The sequence below is a fragment of the Centropristis striata genome, chromosome 21, assembly GCF_030273125.1.
Source record: "Centropristis striata isolate RG_2023a ecotype Rhode Island chromosome 21, C.striata_1.0, whole genome shotgun sequence".
Classification (NCBI taxonomy): Eukaryota; Metazoa; Chordata; class Actinopteri; order Perciformes; family Serranidae; genus Centropristis; species Centropristis striata.
The window spans coordinates 23,011,066-23,036,165 of NC_081537.1; the positions used below are offsets into that span (position 1 = coordinate 23,011,066).

Below are 25,100 nucleotides of genomic sequence, written 5' to 3' on the forward strand. Positions count from 1 at the left end.
GACACGACAGAAATTGGACGTTCTGATCAGCCTAAAATAATCTGAAAATGCAAAAACAAACAGCCACAACTTGGTTTTTCATGCACAGTGACGTGTTTTTGACATATTCTAAAGGAAAAAAATAAAGGTTTCTGATAGATTTTGTTGCTTTTTTGCATTTTCGTTGCATTTTAAACACAATGCATCCTTTCTAGCTGCATATACATCTCAATAAATTAGGATATGATGGAAAAGTCCATTTCCAGTAGTTTAATTGGTGACTCTAAATTGTCCGTTGGTGTGAATGAGAGTGTGATTGTCTGTAACTTTATGTCAGCCCTGCGATAGTCTGGCGACCTGTCCAGGGTGTATCCCGCCTCTCGCCCAATGTCAGCTGGGATCGGCTCCAGCACCCCGCGACCTGAGTTCGGATAAACGGATAAGGAAAATAAATTCATTAATTCATTTTAGGTCTTAATTAAATGTAAGTACGGAGGCCCTGAGAGCTCACAGCACTGCAACTTAAGAAAACACATGCAAATACACAAAACAAAAGCAAATTGAGAAAACATCTTCATAAATTTTACAACACAAGCGCAGCATTGAGAAAACAAAGACCACAACACAATGCAATAGGAAAAACAGAAGTGTTTCCAGAGGACACTTAAAAGTGATGCACACGTCCAGACATGCTAACGTTCGCCGGTGATCAATAGTGTGCTAATGTTAGTGGGTTAGCGAGACCAAGGCCAACTCTGTGCCGTTGAGAGAGACCAATTAAAACGTCTATCATTCATTTATTTGATTTGTTTAACTGCAATGTGATTGATATGGGCTAGCGGGCTAACGCTATATATCCCTTTAAAACATAAAATTATCATTATCTGGAAACACTTCTGTTGTGTTGTGGTCTTTGCAGCGCGTTTTCTAAATGCTGCACCGTCAAATTGATGAAGATGTTTTCTCAATTTACTTGTGTTTTGTGTATTTGCATGTGTTTTCATAAGTTGCAGTGCTGTGAGCTCTCCTGGCCACCTTTTATAAGCCATAATTATTACAATTAGAAGAAATTAAATAATTAAGACATGAAATGTTTCATTCTTTGTGTAATGGATCAATATGATGTGTCATTTCCACTTCTTGAATTGAATTACTGACATGAAATAAACTTTTCTGTGATATTCTATTTTATTGAGATGCATCTGTATCAGGTATCATGTATAAATGCACATAAAAATAACCTCTTGGAGCCTTTGACTGTGGCTACCTAGGGTTATTAAACATTATAAACTATATATATATATATATATATATATATATATATATATATATATATATATATATATATATATATATATATATAAAGACTATAAACTACTGTTATGAAGTAGTATTACTATAAAAACCCAAACTTTCTTTCCGTTTGGGTTTGTAACTCAGTGGTTAGTGGAGGAGCAGCAGCTGCTGTCGGCCTCAGGTGGTTCTCTCCCACATGATCTCTCCACAGGACCGAACTGCTTCACCTCTGAACCACCTCACCACTAATTGATGCAATTACAATGTCAGCAGCTGGCGGGAGAGGAGGAGCGAATCAAAGGAGATGGATTGTTTTGGTTTGTGTGTGAGGGAGGAGGAGCAGGGTCCCCTCTCACCTCCTCCTCCTCCTCCTCCTCCTCCTCCTCCCCTGACAGCCTTGTTAGCTGATTCATGAATAAGAAGGGAGGAGGGTCACAACTCAAGACTTAAAAAATTGCGATCCAAATCTTGGGAATAAAGTTTATATCCTAACAAATGTCTGCTGACAGATCAGATGTCCAATACGTGCCAAAATAAAGAAAACTTAGATCATATAAGGCGGAATATAATCATCTTAGAATAATCTCTAAATGAAAAAAAAAACAAAAAACAGCCACAACCTGTTTTTTTCCATGCACAGTAATGTGTTCCGACTTTTTTCTAAAGAATAAATCTTGGAAAGGTTTCTGATAGATTTGTTGCTCTTTTTTTGTTGCATTTTAAACAGAATGCATCCTTTCTAGCTGCATATATACATACAGGTATCAAAAAAATAACCTAAAAGTAACCTAAAAATAAAAATCAAAGGTTTCTGATAGATTTAGTTGCTTTTTTTGCTGCTGATATTTTAGATCATGTAAGGCGGAAAACGATACTTGGAGTGATTTAGAAATAGTTTTAGCTATATATTTTAATTTTAATATTATTATTATTTTTAAATGGTCTGCAATTGACTTATGCTGAATAAACATTACTATTGTTAATTTATCTATTTTTATTCAAATATTTATTTTATTTCTAAAATGTGTTGACAATGTACGCTCTGAAATAATACATTTGTATTTTTAGGCCTTGTCACTGGGGCAGAACCCTCCTGAGAGCTGTTGAACTCTTGACATCGTTTTAATTTTTGAGGGACAAAAATGTACATAACGTGTTTCTAACAGCTGTACCTGAGGGGAAACTTCCCCAGTCACAAGCTGTTGTACCCTTAAAGGTACAAATTCAACACATTATTCCTGACAGTGTAACATAAAGTAAGTATAATATGTAATAAAAAGTCATTTATTTAAGACAGCAGCCTTCTGAGTGCCTTTGAATCATCATATCAGTGCAAAGCCACATAGAAAAGGTCTATTTTCATTCCACATAAAAATAAATAAATCATATTAGCCTCTAAATTGGTTGTCTGTTAATATTTACCCTCTAAAATCTAAAATCAGACATCTATCAGGCTCTACTCTTGAGGCTCGGGCTCTTCAGTGACTAAATGCTCCACTAACTTCTGCCTGTCTGCAGTTTGTTGATGGGCACTGTGGGGGTTTTTTCTGAGCGTTTTCACTAAAACCAGCTGCAGTCAACATGAAACAAAAGCAGTAAAAGCAAAAGGAAAATTGTAGGAAGGAAAACCAAAACAATGACTTTCTTAGTTTCTCTATGAGCAGAAAATGCTTCATAGAGAAACTAAGAAAACAGAAAGTGACACATTAATATCGGTCTCAAAATCTAAAATCAGACATTGATCAGGCTCTACTAAATCTGTTTCTTCAGCTATATTCACCAACTAGTAACTAACTTTTGTCTGTTGATGGTTTGGTAATGTTTTTTATTTATTAAAAGTAGAATTGAAAGTAATATTATAGTCTTAAGAACCAAAGAAAGAGATAAAAAACGTTTAAAACGCTTCAACAAGCGACCCCTTTCACACACTCAGTCTAATGATCCATCGTCAATATAAAAATATTGATTATAGCAGCTTTTTTGCAAAGAATTTGACTTCATATTTAAATATTTTTACTGTATCTGCGGGGCTCAACTTTCATTCACTGACATCAACTATAAAGAAACCGCTAGCATTAAATGCTTCATAGAGAATCTAAGAAAACAAAAAGTGAGTCCTTTCACACACTTAATGTGAATTTTTCAGTCTGAAAAATCTAAAATCAGACATTGATCAGGCTCTACTAATATCTGGCTCTTTAGCTTTATTCACCGACTTGTAACTAACTTTTGTCTGTTGACAGTTTGGTTAAGGTTTTTTTAATAAAAGTAGAATTTAAAGTAAACTTTTCATCCTAAAAACCCAAAACAGTGATAAAAACGTTTAAAACGCTCCAACCAGCGACCACTTTCACACTCTCAGTCTTATGATCCATTGTCACTATAAAAATATTGATTATAGCGGCTTTTTTGCAAAGAATTTGACTTAATATGTTAATATTTTCACAGTATCTCTGGGCTCAGGCCTCAACTCTTATTCACTGACTTCAACTACAAAGAAACCGCTAGCATTAAATGCTTCATAGAGAACCTAAGAAAACACAAAGTGAGTCCTTTCACACACTCAATGTGAATTTTTCGGTCGCAAAAATCTAAAATCAGATATTGATCAGGCTCTACTAATATCTGGCTCTTTAGCTTTATTCACCAACTAGTCACTAACTTTAGATTTTTTTGTATTAAAAGCAGAATTGAAAGTAAAATTGTAGTCCTAAAAACCAAAACAAAGAGATAAAAAAACGTTTTTAAATGTTAAAAAGGCTTCAACTAGCAATCCCTTTCACACACTCAGTCTTATGATCCATTGTCAATATAAAAATATTGCTTATAGCAGCTTTTTTGCAAAGAATTTGACCTTATATGTCAATATTTTCAGTGTTTTCTTGGCCTCAACTTTCATTCACTGACATCAACTACAAAGAAACCACTAAATGTTCTGTACAGTGCTTAGATTTATTAAGTCTTCAGTGTTACAAAAATGTACAATTTGTATAAACATTATTATTATTATTATTATTGAACTGAAACTTAACGTGTGTGGCCATGAAAGGAATGCACTTGGGATTACTGATCCATGGCAATTTAAATTGAATCATCATCATCATCATCATGTGTTTCTCCATCTCCAGTTGTTTCATTTCACATCATTTACACAATAAAAGCAGCCTCTCCGTCCAACACCAACACAAGAATGTGGAATAAATATTTCAAGGAAGCATCTGTGGAACAAAAACAGCTAGTAAGTGGGGCAGAGTGTGCAATCATGTGGAGGATTATAAGGACAGTTTGTATATTAGAGGGACCTGCCACATGGATGTGTTATTAGTCCGTTAACAGGAAAACGTCTTAGAAAAGCACTTAGTGAAGACTAACTGCTATCGAGGTTCCCTTTAAATCTATATCTGAAGCTTTCAAAGGGCAGCGGCAGGACGGCGGAACAAAGAATATGTCAATACTGCTTCACTTATTACGGTGAAATCCATTCGTCCTGACCCCGCGGCCGGCCCGGTGTGATTGTTGTTGTGTTGGCACAAATCGCTCTCCCATTAAAAAGGAAACCGTTAAGAGGATAAATCTCCTCATCTCTTTCTGTTCCTGTTGTGCTTCACCATCTTCTTCCTCTTCAGGATCATCTCGTACAGTTTCTCCAGGCCCGGCTGCAGCCCCTGGCCGTCCACGGCGCTGCAGCTCTGCACGTGGTGCAGCGTGTACGTGCTCAGTTCGTGCACGGCGAGCAGCTTCTCCACCTCGCCGACCGATGCCGCGGACTCCAGGTCCTGCTTGTTGGCGAGGACGAGCACGGGGACGCCCTGGTTCTCCGAGGTGCGGGTGATTTTGTGGAGCTCCACTTTGGCCTCCTCCATGCGCTCCGGCTCGGTGGAGTCCACCACGAACACCAAGCCGTCCGTCCGCCGGGTGTAGGACTTCCACAGCGGGCGCAGCTTCTCCTGGCCGCCCACGTCCCACACCTGGAAGTTGATGGTGCGGGACGCTCCCACCGCCACCTTGATCTTCTCCGTGTTGAAGCCCTTGGTGGGGATTGTCTTCACAAACTCCTTCAGTTTGAGTCTGTAGAGCAGCGAGGTTTTCCCGGCCGAGTCGAGTCCGATGACGACCACGTGCAGCGACTGGAAGCTCGGCAGGAACGACGTGTTGGGAGCGATGTCGGTCAGCTGGTTGCCCATGGCTGCAGCCAGCACTTCACACCTACTTAAACGAGGTGACGGACTCCTGATTTAATCCTTCTCTCAGTCGACAGGCATCTGCTCCGTGTCCTTGACGGGATCAGACCTTTTCAAAACAAACACAGAGTTAATGAGGAGACAGTGGAGGCGTCAGGAATGTGTGTTTGATGAAGATAAACAGCAGATAACAAATGCCAAAGAGCTTGATGTAATCTAATTTAATTTAACACCTGAAATGTATCACTTTACTGTCAGAGAAAACCATCCAAAGGAACAGTTCACCCCAAAATAAAAATTCACCTTTACCTTTAACCTGTAGCTCTATTTATTAATCTAGATTGTTTTGGTGAGTTATTTTACTGGTTTATTTTAAATTTTAGTTAAATGTTTGGCAGCTGATTAATACAGTTAGAGAGTTAACACAGTACAGATGTTTATTCAGCTATATTTATTTTAATTCTTTATTTAAATTATCATCAATGATTCATAGTGGACAGGGTTTATTTAGCTTTTTTTATTTTTATTAATTATTTATTTTCATTGTCATACATGAACTGAAAGTGGTCATAGTAAGGTCAATGGTCAATGTTTATTTAGCTATACTTATTTTTATTTTTATTTATTCTTTATTTAATTTGTCAGAAATCAACCTATAGTGAACATACAGAACTGATATATATTTCACTTTTAATTTAATTTTTATTCATCTTAATCTTCAATCTTTATTTCTGGTAAATGGTCAACAATGTCATACATTTAAATATTGTTTTATATCATTTTTTGTTTGTTTATTATGTTGTTTTAGAAAGCAGCCTTTTGAGGCACAAACCACATAGATTAAATTATTTTTAAAAATCACTATATTAGCCTCCATATCAATAATCTGGGATTTTCCCCCCCTTTAAAATCAGTTTTGTCCCAAAAAAAAAATCCCCAGTCGACCAGAGTCTAGTTTCATGTGAGCAGTTTCATGCAGGAACTATTTTCTCTCTAGTATAACTCCCACATTAAACTGCTCACAACATCTTTTTTTGGCAATTTGAGCAACACAAGAGTCATCTAGTTCCATTATTTAAGAAAGAAGACAAACAATATCTCCAACACTGCAACTCACACCAAAACAATCTAGACAGACAAACAGCACATTAATCTGTATTTTTATTAATATTCTGGGGTGAACTGCCTTTATTCCACGTCTGCACAGTTGAGTAACTTCAGATTCCGGTTATATAAAACAATAAAGGTCCTGGCAACATTACAGGGACAAACAACAGCTAATTGGGTGGCTGAGGTTATCTGGAGACTAAATCCTCTTAACACCGCTCACCCTGAAGGGCTTTTCTCTGAGGCAGATTGATTTCAGTGCAGTGGATGGATAATAATATGTGTTCACTGTGTCTATGAGCACTGCTGCTGCAACTGCACTAATCCGGTTGTTGTTGACATCCTGATGGCCATCAAACAGCTGCCTGTGTCCAGACATCTGAAGATATTTATTATTGAATCAGGAGCAGGAAGCTACATGCTATATAGGCTTTTATAAACGACTATTGCTTATAAATGCACAGTCATTGTGAGTAAAAAATACTATTACTTGACTGTATTTTCTGATTATTTTGTGAAGAATAATGTGAGTTTTCTGCATGAAAGCATCTAGTTTGTATTGGATGTGCGTAGAGAAATAAATTAAACTTCAAAACATCCTGCAGAGAGCCCGGAAGGTTAACTTTAAGGGATAACCAGACAAAAATAAAGCTACTAATGTGAGAATGCGTGCAGAATAAACAACATTTAAACATGCATATTTATAAATAAAAAATACGTTCTTACCTTCAAATGTGCGGTGAAAACATCATCCACCAGCGGTAAACAGATCCATAGTGAGCCCGGTGAGTCTGTCTCCTCCTGCTCCTCCAACAGCACTGAGGAGCTCCGGGGAGGCACGAGCGCACACGGCACCTCGAGTCCTGGTGACGTCACGGCCACCTGGAGGGACACGTCACGCCCCCTGCAGGTGGAGAGGTGAACTGCACATTAGGTACTTGGAAAAAACAGCAATACTACTAAAAAATACTGGGAAAATGCCTGATTTTAAACATTTTACTTATGTAAAACTACAAAGTACTGGCATTAAAATATTCTTAAAGTACAAAGAGAAAAAGGACACATTATATATAGTCAGGAATATGTAGTAAGATTCCTGAAAAAAAAGTAGATATCATCAGATAGTAACTTGATTTTAGTTACATTGCCAATGATTACTTCATCATATCTTTGAGACATTTTTCAAATTATTACCCTTTTTTAACAATAATTTATGAAAATTAATTTATCTAATGTGTGAAAAAAGCTGACATACAGGGTTCAGAGTAATTTAATTTGTCCAAGTGTATATGCTGAATATGCAATTTTTTATATAAATATGTTGCAATGTTTGAAGAGAAAAAAAAGTAAAATATTTTGTGGCTGTGTTAATTTTTTATTATTATAGTATTGGAAAAACTGGCATGTCCATTTTTTTTATGTCTTAAATACATATACGTGGATAAATTTGACTAAAATAAAGATTTTGCTGTTTCTCTCAGCTTTTAAAAATAGTAATTAAAAAATAAAGCCGATACAATCAGACATTGCCATCTTTAAAACATGGACATTTTTAAATTATTAAACTTTCTTCGACAATAACCAATGCTGTTTAATTTATGGAAATGAATTTATATGATTTACAAAGGGTCTTTTGATTTGACCAAATGTAAATGCTGATTTTGGAAAATGTATTTTATTTAAAAAATTATTTATTTTTAATTGAAAATGCAGAATATTTTTAGTGGATATTGTAATTCAATGGATTAGGTTAAATTACCAAGTTTTTATATTTTTATAAAATGTCTGACATACTTATATGTATATAAGTGGATAAACAAGATTAATATAAATATTTTCTGTATATTTCTCAGCTTTTAAAAATAGTAATGGCAAAGGGGTTTCTTGCTTTAAAGACAACCAGGTCATTTTCCACATTAAACACGAGTTCTAAATTTTACAGTATAAAAGCACTGGCGCCACCATGTGTCCACTCTCAAGATCTGCAGCAAAATGTAGTTTTTATTCTTAAAAACATTCTTATCTCTGATGACGTGAGATGATAATGAATAAACTTTTTTTTAAATCAGAGCTACAAACATGTAATCTGTCCTCAAAACCTTTAGTTAAGTTGTATAAATAAATATAATGTAAAAATACTTACTTAAGTTTCTTGTAATTTTGGTGTAGCTGCAAAGTTAAATTGTAATAGAAATGGTGACACATCTGGATGCATAAATGTATTAATAAGCCCATTATTATATTAATACAATACCACCTCTAACACAATGAGGATAAATTTAGTCCAAACATGAACTAAAGTTGCAACGAATGATTGACTAATCGATTTGGTATTCAACATAAAAATAATCCTCAACTATTTAGATAATCTCTTGCGTTTTTCATGCAAAAATGTGAGAAAACACTGTTTTAAGCTTCTAAAATATGGAGATTTTCTGCTTTTCTCTAAGTTATATAATATAAAACTGACTATTTGGGGGTTTGACTGACAAAACAAGCCATTCAAAAGAAGCTGGGATTTAAGTTATTTTATTACTCTGACATTTAATAGACCGAACGATTATGCAAGAACATAAATTGTAGTTTAATCGTTAATCAAAATAATCTTTAGCTGCATCGCTGCAGTGAACAGTCGTGTGACTGTGTAAGGTTAAAGCCAAAGTCTAAAAATGTATCTGCGAAACAAATAAAAAATATATAGGAAAATAAACTAAAATGTGAGTTTAATGAAGTGCGAATAGCAGCAGACAAGATTATCAGAGATTAACATCCTATTTACAGCATATGACATCCTGTAGCCCAAAACATTACATCTTAAAGACATTTACACATCTTCAAACAGACACATGCAGCGGTCACATTTGAATTTACGAATTTGTGTTTTTTCCCCACTTTTATGAGGCCAGTTTTCTTAATACAAAAAAACCATTCATTTATAATACGTAATTGCATTTAAAGCTGAATATCTTTGGATTAAAACACTGTAGTGATTAATTAAAGTCTGCCCAAACCAAGAAGTATGCTAAAACAACATACAGAATCAGATCAGAACTATATTTACTTACTATTTAAGTAGATTTTGTTTTAAATACTTAAGTAAAATGTTCATGCATGACTTTTACTTTTGCCTGAGTATTTCTGAACTGTTTTTGTAAAGTAAAAAGATGTGAATCACTGGATAAATATGCATTTTCACAGTAGTTCATCATTCACAAAGTCACATCCCACACAGAGGAGGGAGAAAAGGTGCAGTGCAGCCAGAATATTCATTATTTCACACTCCCACTTGGGTGTTTTTCATTTTGATTTCATCATCTCACAGGATGAGGGATTGTTGAATTGGTGCCACAGTCGATGTACTCAAAGGTGTCCAGAGACAGCTGCTCCGTGTGAGAGATGTAGGAGATGTTCAGCGTCATTCTGGGCAGAAAAAAAAACGGAAAAACATTATTGGAGACAACGTTTTAAAGCTGCAAATATCTATATTTCTTACATTACTAATGGATCAAATGAGTGTATGATGTAGAGTTTTTGATTCCATTTCCAGCTCAACTATGTCCCATAATTTGTTGCAGCAAGAAACCATTTGTTACACACATTTGGTGCTTAATTATGGGTTTTTTTTAATTGAAAATGGATAAAAATGGTCAAATACCCCTCCAGAATATTACATCAAAACAGTGGAACAACACACACACAAATCCATGCTGTGGATTTCTGTATTTTTGGAGAAACCCTGAACTCAATATACCTGGGAAAGCTGCACATACCCAATTTATGCAATTCACAGACTGTTTAGAGACCCCAGTAGGTTGAAAACATTATGATAGAAGTATATGAAGGTAATTCTCATGCTCAATTATGTTGTTCGGGTTGTTGCAGCAGTTGTTTAAGTTGACACCATTTGTGACACATATTTTGTGCTAAATTTTACCACTTTTCACCACTTGAGAATTGATAAAAATGGTCAAAATCCCTCCAAAATAACACATCAGGACACCAAAGCCTTGAGGAATACTATAAAAAACCCATGCCGTGATTTAGATTCAGTAACTTTTGAAATTTTTGATATTTTCACAATAATTGGAGTTTTCTGTGATTAAATGACAAGCATTTCTGTTACCTGCCTTATTGTCGATACAGCTAGTAAAGCCATCCATCCTCTGAATGCTCTAGGACTCTAGTTTGTGGTTGTAAAGTTTAATGAGGCTGTGATTATCCTCGAGGTCACAGCAGCTCATTTTATACAGCGAGGTCAAGTTTCAAAACATGACTAACATCATCACACATCAATTCAATTGGGCTCATTGAATCCATTGAGTCTCAGCTTTCCAGTGATACCCAATTTATGCAGCTCAGAGACTGCTTGGGGATCCCAGTGTGTAGAAATATTCCCACATAAAGACATATGCATGAGAAGAACTGCATGGTTTCTGCCCAGATTGCATGAGATCAGCATAAAATGGGCATGTCAGTAAAGAGGAGACTTGTAGGTTCCACAGAAGCTAATAGTGGGGCGGATTAGCTCAATATTTTACAACAATCGTTCACTTTGTGATAAAAGCATGAAATTTGGTAGATGTGTTGGTGAATATGTTTCAAACAAATCTGGATATTGGGCCACCTCAAAAGCGCCCCCTAGTGGCCGTGGCAGGCATTTGTTATACAAATAAATCAATGATGAATAAAAACTGCCCTTTTAATAATACCAACTGGTGATGAATTGTATATTGTTGGAAAGCCTGATTAGTCACCTTTACAACGAGGTACAGCTTGTAAGGATCGTGCATTCATGGAATGAGCAACGGGGCTAAACGTGTGGGTAGCACCCCCAAAAATGTGCATACCCTGTGTAGTGGGGCGGATTAGCTGAACAATCGTTCATTTTGTGATAAAAGCTTCAAATTTGGTACACTCATTGCTGAATACATGTTTAATGAATCTGGATATTGGGCCATCGCAAAAAAAATTCTGATGGCTGTGGCGGCCATTTTTAAAAATGGCCATTTAAAAGCGGCCATTTTTAAAAATGGCCGCCGGTGGTTACTGGCGAGGAATGCTTTGCCTACCCTACAGCTGCTGTTTCATGTTTTCAGCACCACAAATATAATTTAGAGACATGTTAAAGTGACAAAAGCTTTATTACAGTCTAATAGAAAAGAACATTAACTTTGTATAACATTTTATTAGGTCTTGATATTCCCATTCACAGGCTACGGCCTCCTCTTTAGCTTGTATTCTTCTGTTGCTCCTTAAAAAGAAAAAATAATTTTCAATATTGTATGACCTGCAACAATAAAAACAAAACACATTTAGACAGAGAAAAAAATCCTACATTTTAAAAATTCTACTAGGGTTACTTGTAGCAGGTTACTCTTTCTGGCAAAATCCTTGTTCTGAGGTGTGTGACTTAGTCAGGCGACTTAGCCAAATAAAGGGGACACGCCGGACAAAAGCACCACATTTTTTCCACATACTCTCTATCATTATAGGTTTAAATTTTTAGTAGGAGCCACTTCATCAAGATTGCGGTGATGGCAGCCATATAAAGTCTATGAGAAATGCTATATCTTCCAATCCACTTAGAAGGTCAATCTTGGTGTCAAAATATACATTTTCTGGGTCAGAGAATCATTTAAAGCTATTGAGAATATCACTAGATGATTATTTGATCAAATAGATATGTTCATTTTCACTCAGACTGGGCAACTCGCTTCAAGTGCTGCAGCAGGGAATCCTGAGTTGAAAATGTTTGGAATCAATGTTCACGGGAGAGTGAGGATTAGCTGCCATGTACACTGCTCAAAAAAATCAAGGGTATGCTTTCATCTCATGTCAGATCTTGATCAACAAATTATTTACAGTGAGTCATCTAGTGATATTCTCAATAGCTTTAAATGATTCTTTGACCCAGAAAATGTAGATTTTGACACCAAGATTGACCTTCTAAGTGGCTTGGAAGATATATTGGTCCTCATAGACTTTATATGGCTGCCATCTCCGATCAGCAATCTTGATGAAGTGGCTCCTACCAAAAGTTGAAACCTTTGGTGATAGAGAGCATGTGGAAACATTTTGGTGCTTTTGTCCGGCGTGTCCCCTTTCTTCTCAAATCTGGTCCTAAGCCGCCTGACTAACTGTGATGGAGTTATAAAATATATTTTAAAAAAGAAAAAAAGAACCACATGGGCAAAGGAGACATATGACATATAGTGTGTGTGTGCCTGTGTGTGTGTGTGTGTGTGTGTGTGTGCAGAGAGGGATGTCCACATTCCACAGGACATAATTTAACAGTGTCTTATTAAGCTTTCACACCCAACAGCCACTGATGCATGTTCCAAGCTAACTAGCTAGCTTAAGTACCTATTTTTGCTATCTTGCTAATTTACTTTTCCGCCAAGGCCCATGATGATTGTTTTTCTCTTTAGCCTTTATGATGTTCATAGCATATTTTATTCATAATTATAACAGGTGAAATAAAATATTTAGACATACCTTGATGGACAGTCCACTGCACTGCTTGTCCCAGGAAGCAAATGCTAGCTAGCTCATTTGCTAGCTAGCTCGATGGCTAGCCCGATTGTGGTGGGGCAGGAAAAATAACTGAAAGAGTGTCTAACTGGATTTTTGTTAATTTAATATGTGTATTTACATTTTTTAATTTACGTTTGTATATTTAGTTTAAATTTTTTAAATATTTTAAGAAATAATTTAAATATCTTTTGTAATTTTAACGAAGAAAATGACTGCTATGGCCACTAGGGGGCGAATTTGCGATGGCCTAATATACAGATTTGTTTGAAACATATCCACCAACACATCCACCAAATTGTGTGCTTCTATCACAAAATAAACAATTCTTGTGATTTATTAAGCTAATCCGCCCCACGGGATGCACATTTTTGGGGGGTGCTACCCACACGTTTAGCCCCGTTGCTCATTCCATGAATGCACGATCCTTACAAGCTGTACCTCGTTGTAAAGGTGACTAATCAGGCTTTCCAACAATATACAATTCATCACCAGTTGGTATTATTAAAAGGGCAGTTTTTATTCATCATTGATTTATTTGTATAACAAATGCCTGCCACGGCCACTAGGGGGCGCTTTTGAGGTGGCCCAATATCCAGATTTGTTTGAAACATATTCACCAACACATCTACCAAATTTCATACTTTTATCACAAAGTGAACGATTGTTCAGCTAATCCGCCCCACTATAAGAGCTGTTTGAAAATGTTATTCCCTCACCAAAATGTTGTCTAACTTTGGAGGGTTACTTAGTCTCCTTCCTGATAAGTTACAACAACACCAGTGGCTTCCCCAGTGTGCACAAATATTCACATACAGTAGGTGTAAATAGCATATTTCAATGCATGAGATAAACTATGTGGTTTTTGCCTGAAATTGCATGTTATCAGCATAAAAGTAGGCATGTCTGAAAATGGGCTCTATGGGCTCTATGGGTTCCCAAGTCTCCTCTTTACATTCAGGTATCATGACAACAGATGTCACATGAGCAAAGAAAAATAGCCCGACTTTGCAGCGTTTTTTTCTGGCCTAACGGAGTCTCTGGTGAACCTGCAGGCCATTGTTTGGCAAATAATCTGACCCGGGGCGATGTGGCGGGCATTTAGAATAACTTTGCAGCAATATTCTTGCTGATGGTGTTGTGTTTACTTAAGCAGGTCATATACAGGGTTCGTACACTTTAGCAGTGGTCAAATTCAAGCATTTTCTAGGACTTTCAAGGTCCATTTTCAAGCTTTTCCAGTATCTTACACCTGTTGTAAATTGCATGTTTTGGATGAGTACTTACATACTAAAAGGAGGCGTTTTCACTTAACCATACCAACAGTGATGGTATTACACTTTTAGGAGGAACGGTCTTCATTTCAGATAGGCTACTCATTATTTTTTTACATTGAACATTTGATTATCTGTAGTCTATAGATGGATATAGTCAGATTGCAAGATTAAATATTGTAAGTATTTCAAGCATTTACAAGCACTTTATCCAAAATCCAAGCACTTTTAAAAACCTTGAAAATACAACATTTAAATTCAAGCAGTTTCAAGGATTTCAAGCACCCGTACGAACCCTGCATATAGGGGCATTGGTATTAAATACCAGTAAAAAGTCCTTGTAGTAGGTTTAGGTTCAGTAGTTAAGTGGGCGGTGAATGGAGTCATTTCTTTGCATATTGAGTTTAAGTGTGACTTATTCAGATATTTGTGAGGAAACTGTTGACCTCATTCGAGGTGCAAAGCAGCTGTTCTCACTAGCAGGTTGTTGTTTTTAGTGTAAACAAAAAAGAAGTGAAAATTAAAACACCAAAGTTTGTTTTTGTGGTTAAAATCAAACAGAACTGAACGATTATGCATCTGTGTTTAGTTTTTTATCTAAAAAGAACATTTGAGATTGAAAGATCTGATCCTATTTTTAGGAGAACCCGTTCAGCAGCATGCTTTAACACCCTGTGGGTTTCAGATATGCTGTGAAGTGGCTTCCTCCTCTGTTGATTTTCACAGTGAGATCGACACTTACTGCAGCTCCAGGAACAACGTGTGAATCTTGATTGAGCTCGACTTGCAGTAAGAGCTGAAAGACATAAAAGCAGCTGATGTTTGGACATGTGCTGAATTAAGAAATAAAAATAATAATCACGGAAGTATGACATTTAAAACTTACTTTAAGCCTTTATCTGTAATCGGCAGGTCAATCTTAACGGTGTACTGCAAGGAAAATGAGGGGAATTAAGTTAATTGCATGACAAAAGCATCAACAGTGTGTTTTGAATGTGATTCATTTTGTGTCAAACTCACAGATTTCTTTGATCGAGACTGGATGGCGGTCATGTTCGATATCTTGGTTTTACCCACGACTGCGGCAGAGATCAGACCCTGGATGTTAAACTCGACGATCTGAACCGGGACAAAGTTCTGGTTGGAGATTTCAATGAGATTCTTGGAAAGGAGAAACACACACAGGTCGTCAGAGGCAACCCACACACCTTTCCATCATTAAAAAGTCTCAGGGGACTTTGTCCGTGACATAACAGAAGCAGTTATCTACAGTCTGTCATGTGACGGCTCTTTGTGGATGGTTTTTGACACAATAAAAATGTAATGATGCTGAAAGTTCAGTGGCAAGCACACAGATATGTAACACTCTGTACTGCACTTATAAACAGTAAGATATACTGAATGTTAAGGCCTGTCATGATATGGACTTATCATATAGTTTATGGACATGACCATGATCATTTTCAATATCTCCCATTATCTTTCCTGCATGTTTGTTTACTTAATAGTGTCAGCAGCACTTTAACCCACATGATGTTTGACTAACAGCATGTTTTACCCACTATTAAAGTCATGGAAAAAAAATATTAGACCATTGTTTTTCTTTGATTTCTTGTCTATTTTAATGCCTGGTACAACTAAAGGTACATTTGTTTGGACAAATATAATGATAACATTAAAAATAGCTGATAAGAGTTTAATTTAAGAGCTGATATCTAGACATTTTCCATGGTTTTCTTGATAAAAAGCAAAATCATTATCAAGAAAACCATGGATACTGGCTAGCTATCATCTATTAAATTAAAGTCTTATCAGCTATTAGTGTTATCATTATATTTGTCCAAACAAATGTACCTTTAGTTTTACCAGGCATTAAAATTAACAAGAAACTGAAGAAAACAAGGATCGTCTAATCATTTTTTCCATGACTCTATAAGGACTGGATTGCAATAGTTAACAGGATAAACAGCATGGAGAGACTGAGCTTTTCCTTAAGGTTACAATCTGATCAATACATGGAAGTCTGGAGTGTAACTCTCTCTAGCTACCGTATTGTTTGGCATTTTCTGTACCACAGACACAAATAATGCTTATACTTCCTCCGTAAAGTGTTCTCTTTTCTGTCTCTGTTGTCTGTCTGTGTTGTTACGGTCACTGTGCATGCGTAATTCACTAACCTTGTTTGTGCTATGTCTCTCTATGTATTTATATATGAATCATGTAAGATGCTTTTGATACAATGATCGTGTGCTAATAATGTTTTAAAACTATGATTACTCTAGATACATCAAAACTAAATACATTTATCCCAACTGCTTAAACTTAGTAAGATTCTATCGTCACAAAAATATATATTGTATGCTTTGTATTTTATGTGCACATTGCAACATCTGTGTCTCCGATTATATCTCTGTAAGTCACAACAAGGCAGGAGGTTTGTTGAATGTTTTGAGGAACAGGTCAGGACACGGACATGGTGACATGACGTGTCCCTATGTTGATTAACCCTTTATCAGGCAAAGAACTATATTTGGTAACTTCAGGTAATATTTCGAGAAAAAAGTTTACTAGGTATTTACTAGATTAAATTGGCAAATCTACAAGAAAAAAAGTTGCAGATTTAAGAGATTTAAAGTGGCAAATCTGTGCGAAAAAAGTTGCAGATTTACGAGAAAAAAGTGAGAAAAAAGCAACTTTTTTCTCCCAGATTCACCACTTTAAATCTCATAAATCTACACATTTTTTTCTCGTAGATTTGCCACTTTAATCTCGTAAACTTTTTTTCTCAAAATATTATTTTCGTATGTTTTTTTTTACACATTCTGGCAGTATGTAATATCCTCCAATATTCTCTAGGGTTGAAATTTGGAATTTGCAAGTATTTCAATGAGTGTCCTATTAAGGGTTAAAACTGACGAATCAACAGATCAAGAGGGCGGCACTTCCTGGAAGAAATCTCCCTTCATGATTAGTAAACCATTGTTAGGATATAATAATGGGTTCGGGGGAAATGAGACTGGTCCAGACTTCATGAAGTCCTGAAACCAGTCTCCTGTGTATCGGGGAAATGATGTCTGAACCCACAGAGATCTCTGTAACTGCACATTTCTTGGCGTATTGTAATAAAATGTAAAAACTGAGAACTTGGACGTCTCCTGCTCATCATTCCCCATTAAACGATCTGCGCAGAGAAATAGGAGAGGATTTTCTGTTGGTGTCAGATAATTCAATTTTAAAGGTTTCCTCAATGCATTTCTCTAACAAAAGTGATTCTGAAACAACAAAGAAGAGGCACAGATTTACAGACAACTCTTTGAACCCACTGTTTTCCTTTAACTTACTGTGACCTCCATATCAACTGTGTCTGGAGTGAAGTAGACCATGACTGACAGCACAGACACAGGCTGCAGGGTGACACTCCGGGGGAAGAGGAAGAAGAGGATCAGGCTGCAGACGAGGAGACACACTGCCATGGAGAAGCAGACGTACAGCTTCCTGAAAGGCAAACATGCAAAACTGTAAACGACATTGGGCAGCCTTCAGGAACACATCTGTGTGCACGTGCAAGAGACGTAAACATGCTGCAATACAATGTATTAGGGTTGTCAAAAGTATCGATACTCAAAAAAGTATCGATACTAAAACGTTGTATCCGGATACAATACTCATTTTCAAAAGTATCGAGTATCTGAAGCTTGTTATCATAGGCTACGTTTACACGAGGACGGTCTGAACAGAAGACGCAAAAGTGGCGTCGCGTCTTCACTTTTTATTCCTCATTTAGACGAGCGTTTTCAGGAGGAAATCTGCTGCATACGGTGACGCAAAAGTGTGTGAAATTCGATTGTATGCAGCCAGGCGGCATCACTTAAAGCGATAAGAGCATCTTTGGGCATGCAGAAGTTTTCACGCCACACATTTTCATCAGCTACTCCTTCCACAAAGTTATCCACCATCACTAGATCTCCCAGGTCTCGTTCACAGCCGTCTGGCTCGCCTCCGACGAATTGCTGCATCCAAAATGTGATAGAGGTAATTCCAGATCCTTCTCTATTCACTAATACTATCTGTACATATCCTGTACATTTGGTGGAAAGACTCCTGTAAGTTTATTAGAGCTGCCAGAGCAGCTTGAAGGTCCGACGCATGGAAATAATCCCACGTTTGTTTATTTTCCTGTACTGGAGCATGTATGTGACGTAAACACATACGTGACGTGAGCAGATCAGATCAGAGTTTTGCGTCTTGTCAGTGTAGACGACACGCTACGGAGGAGCGTATTTAACTTTTCCACTTTGGAAGGTGGTTTCAGATTTTTGCGTTTTTAAGCCCCAAAAACGCCGTCACCGTCTAAACGAAAGGCACTTCCGACAAAATATTTTGTCGTTTTTACCCACAAGCGTCCTCGTGTAAACGGGGCCATAGTTGCAGTTTCTTTTTGCACAACTGTTTTTTTAAAATAAATATTTAACCTGTGGTTTTGTTCATTTTAACATGTTGCATTTTTCTTGTTAATAACTAGCCTGGGTATACCCAGACTGCCTTGCGCGCTCGAATTTGATTTCGAACCTCCAGGCGGTCTGGCAACGAGGCGATTATCGTAGCCCTGTTTTAGGGATCCAATCACAGAGCGGGGAGGGACGGTGAGACGATGACGCGTACTACTCAGCACTTGGAAGCTTTCCGGATCCAACATGGCTGCTGCAGACGCGAAACTCTCTTTAGCTGTAGATGGTGTTTTAAATAGTTTAGAGCGAAAGTTGAAAGGCGAAAGGTCTCTCGGCAGCTCCGCTGTCCCCTGGCTGGTAGCCAGATCACCGGTAGCGGGGCTATTAGCGCCACACGGGCGGTTTCTGCGGCTCCTTGCGCCGAGCCGGTGAGACCGCCGGTCACCGCCGGTGATCTCGCTCCGAATCGGGGGACAGCGGAGCCCCCAGAGACCCGCAGCAGCTTGTTTATTGCCCATAAAATCAGTGAATGTGTGTGGTAGAATGATATGAGGGGGAATAAAGCGTGAAAATAAATAATCTTGCAGAAAGCGAGAACTGGAGAAGCAAAGCAGCAGCAACACTCTCTCACAGACACACACACAACAAACCATCTCTGTTGCTCTACTACGTCATCTGGTATAACTGATCTGATTGGCTAAGAGCTACCTACAGACGCTTTGATAGATATTCTAAGCGTCCAATAAACGGCTCTGGAGGATCGTAAACCACACCTCTTCTACGGAGAAAAGCATTGAAGGTGTCCAGACCTAATCTCCAATGAGATTTGGTCTGGTGTTAGCCAGGCTAGTTAATAACAATATTTCTGTTAAATTTTGGCGTCTTTGTTTTTATCCTTGTGGTATCGAAAATGGTATCGAGTATTGAATATTTTCCTGAGTATCGGTATCGAGTTGAACATTTTAGTATCGTGACAACCCTACAATGTATAAAAGTGAAAATCCCTTACGTGCGTCGGGGTTTCAGCCTCACGTCATTACAAGGTATTACAGCAACCAGCTGGTCTTCATGGCCTGTCAGTACAAAAAAACAGAACTTAATCTGCCTTCCAGCATTTTCTACTTACCAAAAAAATGATGTGAAAGTGTGAGTGAACAGAAGCAGCTGTGACACTTTTGATGTGACTTAGTTCCTTTAGTTGTTGAAATGATGGTGGCAGTTAACCTTCAACCCAACAAGCCGTTTCAGGTTTTTTTTGTTGTTGCTCTTTTTACATTTTACGCACTGTGCTCTTGTTGTTCACTACAATACATAATATATTTATAAATCTATAAGTCCTGCAGCTCTATGGAATCAGCACAATCATGGCTAGAAGTGGGAACAACTCAAACATGTCTTGTGTGCAGAATAACAGTTATAATAACGTGCATCGCAGAAAAAGAAAAAAGTTGAATTTCTCTTCTTTTTTTTTTGTCATGAAAGTGTTATGAATATTGGAAAAAAATGTGTCTTCACATGTTGTACACATCGAGGTATTGTCATGTTTCCAGCCTCTCCTGTCCTCTCCTCTCTGCTCTGTGTAAACAACCTCTCCTGCCCTCTCCTCTCTGTGTAAACAGCCTCTCCTGTCCTCTCCTCTCAGCTCTGTGTAAACAGCCTCTCCTGTCCTCTCCTCTCAACTCTGTGTAAACAGCCTCTCCTGTCCCCTCCTCTCAGCTCTGTGTAAACAGCCTCTCCTGTCCTCTCCTCTCTGCTCTGTCTAAACAGATTTTCAGTGAATATTTGTCATGTGTCTGTTCGTCTCAGCAGAATCAATCATGTCTTCACAGTGTCTCTGAGGAGCAGAATTTAATGTTTTTAACAGGATCTAGTTATTCCAAACGGTTTATTTTTGGCTGTTTTAAAAGAGACAGGTAGAATAAAATCATTCTAATAGAATTATCACTATTTTAAGCTTCTTTCGTAACCTATAAACCATGCAAGGTCCATCAGAAAGTTCAAATTTCGACGATAATGTCGGGTTCACAGGGTTAAGTGGTAGTGAAGTCAGAACTGTGAAACTTGACAGAAAACTAACCTCTGGGGATTCGCCCGGTGCCGCGACATGTGGGGCACGTATCCTGTCGGCCTTCTCCTGATGAGTGTCCGTGTATGGCGCCATACGGAGGGAAGTGCTTCAGTGTGTTCACCTTCTCCGTTGCTTTTGGCGGAACAAGTCCCTCTGTGTCTTTGCCGGTTTTCCCTGGTATACCCATGATACTTTCATCAGCAGAAAAAAATCCAGTCTAAAGAAGAAAAACGAGACAAAAAAATGACTGAAATATCCACCGGAAACTCATATTTATCAAACATCTAAATTACAGCATGTAGACCTAACGTAGCATTACAGTACAAAAATTAACACTCTGAGAGCTAGCAGAGTATTCTTCAAATTCCTAATAGAGTTGCATGATTTGAATTGTTTTTATAAATGCAACTACTTTGACTGACATTGCTAATTTTAATAACAAATAATTGTGCAGCCCTACTTCCTAACAAACCTTAAAAAAGCTTTTCATATGAAAATCATTAATGTTTGGTGTGTGAGAGCAGATATTGGTATTTTAGCTGTTTAGACAGAAAAGCCTTTTATATGTGTGTGAAGTGCCAATTAAAACTTTGTTTCAGATAAATGTTACAGTCGACCATCTCCGACGGATCATCTAGGACCTGATTCTAGGTCATGGGTCTCAAACTCGCGGGCCAATTGCGGCCCTGGTGACAATATTTTGTGGCCCTAACCTTGTTATGAAAGTTTAATGTGAGTTTTATATGAATGGCGCTTTACCGTGTTGTGTGTGAAAGGTCCCTTTATTGCACAAGCTGGAGCTTTGTTTCACTGGTTTTTATGACGACGTTAACAAAAAGAAGGGCAGCTGCTACCGGACCGTTTATTATCTGCCGTGTTGTTGTTACCGGAAGAAGTGGAAATGTTATGTAATGTCATTTTGTGTCCTTTGTTTTTAAATTTTGTATCTTCTTTTGGTAATTTTTTGTCTTTTTTAGTAATTTTGTGTCTTTGTATAAAATAATTATGTCTTTTTTTTAAATAATTATGTCTTTTTTTGGTAATTTTGTGTCTTTTTCTAATAATTGTGTCTTTTTCAGTAATTTTGTGTATTTTTTGGGTCATTTTGTGTCTTTTTTAAGTAATTTAGTGTTTTTTCAGTCATTTTTGTCTTTTTTTCTGTCATTTTGTGTCTTTTTTCTGTCATTTTTGTCTTTTTTTCTGTCATTTTGTGTCTTTTTTCTGTCATTTTGTGTCTTTTTTTGGTCTTTTTGATACTGCCTCCAGCGGCCCCCAGGTAATTTGAGTTTGAGACCCCTGATCTAGGGTTTGTTTTTTAACTTTGTTTTCAATATAAGAATGATAGGAAACTTCTGTGACACAGAGACAACTTAGAATGCAATAAAAATGCAGTTAAAAACACTTTTATTCTCTACAACAGCCTTTAAAATGTCCAATAAAAGCTCATTCTTGTGCTACATGTCATGTGAGCATGTGGGAGTTCACAGTGTAGGAGTGACAGAAAAACACCTCCAGGATTTTAGTATTTTATGGTGCTATTGCAACTCAGTAAAACATCTTAATACTGGTATTACCTGGCACAAATGCAAAAGAAGTACTCATTTACTTATACCAGAATAAGAAATACCAGTTTAAAAATATTGTATTACAGGTGAAAGACCTCAATTCAAACAATTAGTTTTGTATTATCAACAAAATGTTCAGAAGTAGAGCAGAATGGCTCCCTTTAATGTGTTAAGTTATAAAAGAATATCATAGGTTTCTGTTTATATTAATCCTACAAATACATGTCAGAATATTTTAGAAAAGAAGAACATAATGCATGTTTTGGATTTTCTCTGAAGTTATTTCCTTAAATTATTTGCAACAATAGCTCAATTTTGATCAAACCTATGGCATTAAATATTCCCTTAGATATTCTGGATTTTTGGCTTTTAATAGTGAAAAAGAAAACACTTTTATTTCCACCCGTGTTGTCCCGTCTACTGTTGGATAATATAGATATATGCAGGGCTTCTACCAGCATTTTCTTGCAATGATGCAATATTAAGCACTTTCTGTGTAATATTACAAAATTTCGCTGGAGGCTGAGTTTATTCTTTGAAGCACTGAATCATCCTACAGTGTGATTAAGTTGTGAATCCTGAGCCAAAGCTGGAATAACATCTAAAAACTAGTCCTGCATTTTACAGCAATCTAGTATTAAATGTTGTGATAAATGCAGTAGCATTAGTTTATTTCTTATTTCTTTATTTATCACCTGCAGATACACAGTATAAAGCTACATACATGGATTCAAGAAAGGGTTATCTTGAAGTTTGGGACTGTTTCCTCTTTTTCCAGTGAAGAAACAGAACTGGTTTCTTTTGTTTGGTTATGCTGTGCTGAAGCTCCACAAACCACAGGAACAATAAGTATAAAAAGCATTTTTAGTAAGTTTGACTTGCTATCGATAAAATGTCAGCCTCATAATGACTGGGGACAAACAAGAGGAAGCAATCGTCTGGTTTTAAAACTGAAAAATTAGGATAATATTTACTGTAAAGGCCTAATCAGTAGTTAGGCAAATAAATCACAGGTGTATTCTCCTACAAAACTGAAATTATATTATTAATTTATATTAAAAAAATAATAATAAAATAAAAAAATATATATTATTATTATTATATTTTTAATATATTCTCAGCTTTAGAGTTTATAAACTAGAAATGCAAACAAATGTTTAAAATGTGGAAGGTATGTTTACTTTATATCTACTTCCTGTGACTGTGGGTGTTGGGGATGGGCGGAGGGTGTTTGCTTGTTTCTATGTTTTATTATTTATTATTATTATTTTATGTGAAGCACTTTGTGTTACAATTCTATTGTATGAAATGTGATACAAATAAAGTCTGATCGATTGATTGAAGTCTGTAGTGTAAAGTGCTTTGGATAAAAGCTCTATGTAAGTGCAGTCCATTCCTCATTAATCTTTTACAACTGTTAGTCAAACAAAACATATTGTACTCCTTCACTACATCTATTTGCTGTAGTTTCTAGTTTACAGATTTAAATTTTACAAACAAAATTAAAGCTTGTAGAATAGAAGAATATAATGAATTATTGATCATTTAATTACCCAACAAGTTCAACCTCAAGAAATTCATAATATGAATGCATTAATAACAATAATCCAAATTATAACACTCAAAGGTGCATTTTTATCTCATTTATATGCTTTAAAACTATTTTTAACTAGACTGGCAATCCAAATATATAACATTGACGTGTAATGTTGCCAAATTTACATAATGTGAACACTTCCTCCACCTGTTCTTCTGAGTATAAAACATCAATCTAAGTGAATTGAAAGATGTTTATCTTGTATTTTGCATTTTGGTGGCACAGTTATACAGATATACATTTAAAAACACGATTAATAATTTAAGGATTGCATCGTTAAATTAGCTTTATACCTGATATTTTCGCACATTTTAACACAAATCTACACACAAATATACTCAAAAAGAAACGGGGGAGCTTCCGCTTTAGACATCAATTCTCACTATAATTTAAGACTATATCAAAAAATAGACTTGTTAGACGTGTTTTCGTACCTTTAGGGCGTCTTTCGTGACAAACGTTGGTCTAAGATGATGTAAACAGTGAAACATGGCCACCAAACACGCGCATCAAGTCATCCTGAGTGACTCAGCTGGAATAAATCAGAGAAATTAGCACTTACCTCAGAAAACGACGTTGAGCTCCAACTCAATTTGCTGTCCGCGCTGTCTTCTTTGTCAGTTTTGAGAAATTGAGATGAACGATAAACTGCCTCAAGTCAAAACAAAGTGGGAGGAACACTTCCTCCTTCTTCTTCTGTAGAAGACAGGTCAGGTCACATGTGCTGCTTCTCATTAACTTTCCTTTTCCTTGTCTTAAGTGGTGAAACTAGGTGAAAGCTGAAGCGCATTCACTCACAATGGAAGAAGCATTATAGTTTAGATCAGGGGTCTCAAACTCTAATTACCTGGGGCTAGAGGCGGTATCAAAATGACCAAAAAAAGACAAACTTACTAAAAAAAAAGACACAAAATGACAGAAAAAAAACTAAATTACTTAAAAAAGAAACAAAAATGACCAAAAAAAGACACAAAATTACTAAAAAGAGACACAAAATTATTTTAAAGACACAAAATTACCAAAAAGACACAAAATTACCCAAAAAGACACAAAA

General features: G+C 36.7%; 2 protein-coding genes across 4 annotated transcripts; both read right to left on the reverse strand.

Annotated features, from left to right (window-relative positions):
- Positions 1–4,206: 4,206 nt before the first annotated feature.
- Positions 4,207–7,437, reverse strand: arl4d (ADP-ribosylation factor-like 4D). The gene is made up of 2 exons (XM_059324191.1): positions 7,290–7,437; positions 4,207–5,565 (listed from the first exon to the last, which is right to left on the reverse strand). The coding sequence occupies exon 2, from the start codon at positions 5,457–5,459 to the stop codon at positions 4,854–4,856; it is 606 nt and encodes a 201-aa protein (XP_059180174.1). The 5' UTR covers positions 5,460–5,565; positions 7,290–7,437; the 3' UTR covers positions 4,207–4,853.
- On the reverse strand, positions 7,330–24,654 carry tmem106a (transmembrane protein 106A). Of its 3 annotated transcripts, none has more exons than XM_059324188.1 (8): positions 20,894–21,237; positions 19,826–19,889; positions 17,710–17,863; positions 15,389–15,529; positions 15,255–15,298; positions 15,111–15,164; positions 9,884–9,983; positions 7,330–7,467 (listed from the first exon to the last, which is right to left on the reverse strand). In XM_059324188.1, the coding sequence occupies exons 1-8, from the start codon at positions 21,069–21,071 to the stop codon at positions 7,459–7,461; spliced, it is 744 nt and encodes a 247-aa protein (XP_059180171.1). In that variant the 5' UTR covers positions 21,072–21,237; the 3' UTR covers positions 7,330–7,458. The 3 variants fall into 3 exon arrangements, with proteins under 3 accessions (XP_059180171.1, XP_059180169.1, XP_059180170.1); XM_059324186.1 differs by lacking the exon at positions 7,330–7,467 and adding an exon at positions 24,609–24,654 and having other exon boundaries at positions 9,270–9,983; positions 20,894–21,101; XM_059324187.1 differs by lacking the exon at positions 7,330–7,467 and adding an exon at positions 24,481–24,504 and having other exon boundaries at positions 9,270–9,983; positions 20,894–21,101.
- Between the last annotated feature and the right edge of the window lie 446 nt (positions 24,655–25,100).